The sequence below is a fragment of the Morone saxatilis genome, unplaced genomic scaffold (assembly GCF_004916995.1).
Source record: "Morone saxatilis isolate NCDOM2014 unplaced genomic scaffold, NCSU_SB_2.0 Contig24, whole genome shotgun sequence".
NCBI lineage: Eukaryota > Metazoa > Chordata > Actinopteri > Moronidae > Morone > Morone saxatilis.
Window position 1 is genome coordinate 18,393,797 of NW_023339807.1, and position 1,980 is coordinate 18,395,776.

Here is a 1,980-nt window from a genome sequence, read left to right on the forward strand (position 1 = left end):
TTTATTTTTTGATAACTTACAGAAATTACAAAAAAGGTTACATTTTCCAACTTCACAACACACAATAAAAACTAAGTATGTACATGTTTGACAAGTGCAGAGGTTCAATATTTGCACCTCGCAATAAATATTATGTTGTTTTTGGTTTACAGTACAATTCACATATTTAAATTATTTTATTTCATGCTTCAAACAGAGGTAGACCAAACAAGGCCGGCATCTTGGTGATGGTGGAGCAGGTGTGGAGGTTGACTTAGTTGGCGTTGACAAAGGATTGGTAGAAGGACATGAGCTGGGCCTGGAGGTCCTGGGCATAGGGGTCCAGCTTTTCCCTCAGGTCCTCAGCGTAGGGGGCCACCATTTGTTTCACCACATTTGCTCTCTGACTCAGCTCAACCTGGACCTTATCGGTCATGGGGGCCACGCTATTCTGGAAGTCCTGCAGGTGCTGGTCCACCTTCTGCTTCAAGTCATCAGTGTAGGGTCCCAGCTGAGCCTGCAGATCCTTCACACTCTGCTCCAGGCTGGTCTTCAGCTCCTCGCTCTTCTGCATCAGGGTGGTCCTCAGGGCCTCGGAGTCCAGGGAGTCTGCGTAGGGAGCAAGCTCCAGTTTGAGCTGCTCCACTCTTTGCTGGATCTGGGCCTTCATGTCCTCAGTGTAGGGCTCCAGCTTATCCCTGACGGTGCTCAGCTCCTGGGTCACTCGTTCTCTCAGCACGTCAGCCTCTGTGGTGACTTTGGTGATCAGGTCCTGTGCTGCAGGGGGAAGCTGCTCCTGCAGGGAAACTGCATATGTGCTGGCCATGTCGGCACTCTCTGTCAGACGGGCACTAGAAGACAGACAAGTATGTTAGACCACCAAGGGTTTGTGTAATACCAATCTTAATCACCATGTGACAAATGCCACTAATAGGCCACCATGATCCATTGTGTCACACAACTTACTTTACTTCCTGTCCAAACTGTGATTTCCTGATCATCTGGAGGGTGTCATCAGCTGTCTGGGTGGCCTTGGCAATGTAGTCCCAGAATGCATCAGTCAGCACTTCCAGCTGTGGCTTGGGTGCATCAGCATAGAAGAGGTTGGCTTGACAGCCTGTTGGATGGACACAAGAAACAGCTTGAGAACAGAGCAGATTTTCAGCCATCCTGTTTATTTTGATTTCTGTTAGTTGCTGAAACAATGGTACATACCATAGCTTTGATTGAGCTATATAGAAAAGACACTTAATAGTTAAAAAAAGCCAGTAAAGTAAAAGTTTGTAACTTACCAGACAGCACTGCAATGGCTAATACCACGAACACCTTCATGACTATGGCTTGCTGAAAAACAAATAGGCGCTCATTAACTTTCAAGCTACATTAAAAAATGTAAACTTAAAGTTTTGCTTTGAAATGTAGTACAATTCTCACCTGCGGTTGGCTTGTGTATCTCTGACCGTTGAGCGTGTTTGTGAGTGTGTCTGACTTGTTCTTCCATGTATATATACTGAAGCCAGGTGACAGTCAAGAGCCAAAGTCCATGAGTCCCTGCCATGTTGTCAAAATGGTTTTCTTCCTGTTTCTGCTGCTCTCCTGGCTACTATCACATGACCGCTGAAACTACAGTACAGACAAACAGACACAATCTTTACATTATTGTGACTTTATGTGACGTCTAGGAATGTCCTAACAATAAAACCTATCTTACTCAAGAAATCTTGCAGTAGTTCTCTGAACCATCTCTAGAAAGCCTTTAGGATATAGTAATTAACTGTCCACGTAGCCCTATGCTAACAGCCTGTAGATAACTCCAGATAACCCTGGTATGCTTACACTAGTGGACTTTGTATTAGGTCAAGCAATGTGAATAAAATAGCACCAGGCACTAAAATGATGGGGTTTATTTATAGTGAAGCAGGCTCTTTCTTCTCAAGTTAAAAAAGTGCTGTATGTTCCTGACCCAGTCCATCTTATTGGAACTCATGGCAGATGGTGAAA

General features: G+C 44.6%; 1 protein-coding gene across 1 annotated transcript; it reads right to left on the reverse strand.

The window, feature by feature from the left end:
* On the reverse strand, positions 1-1,576 carry LOC118336191 (apolipoprotein A-IV-like). The gene is made up of 4 exons (XM_035672788.1): positions 1,414-1,576; positions 1,272-1,323; positions 946-1,096; positions 1-830 (listed from the first exon to the last, which is right to left on the reverse strand). Exons 2-4 carry the CDS (start codon positions 1,309-1,311, stop codon positions 254-256), a joined length of 768 nt encoding a protein of 255 aa, XP_035528681.1. The 5' UTR covers positions 1,312-1,323; positions 1,414-1,576; the 3' UTR covers positions 1-253.
* Positions 1,577-1,980: the final 404 nt, after the last annotated feature.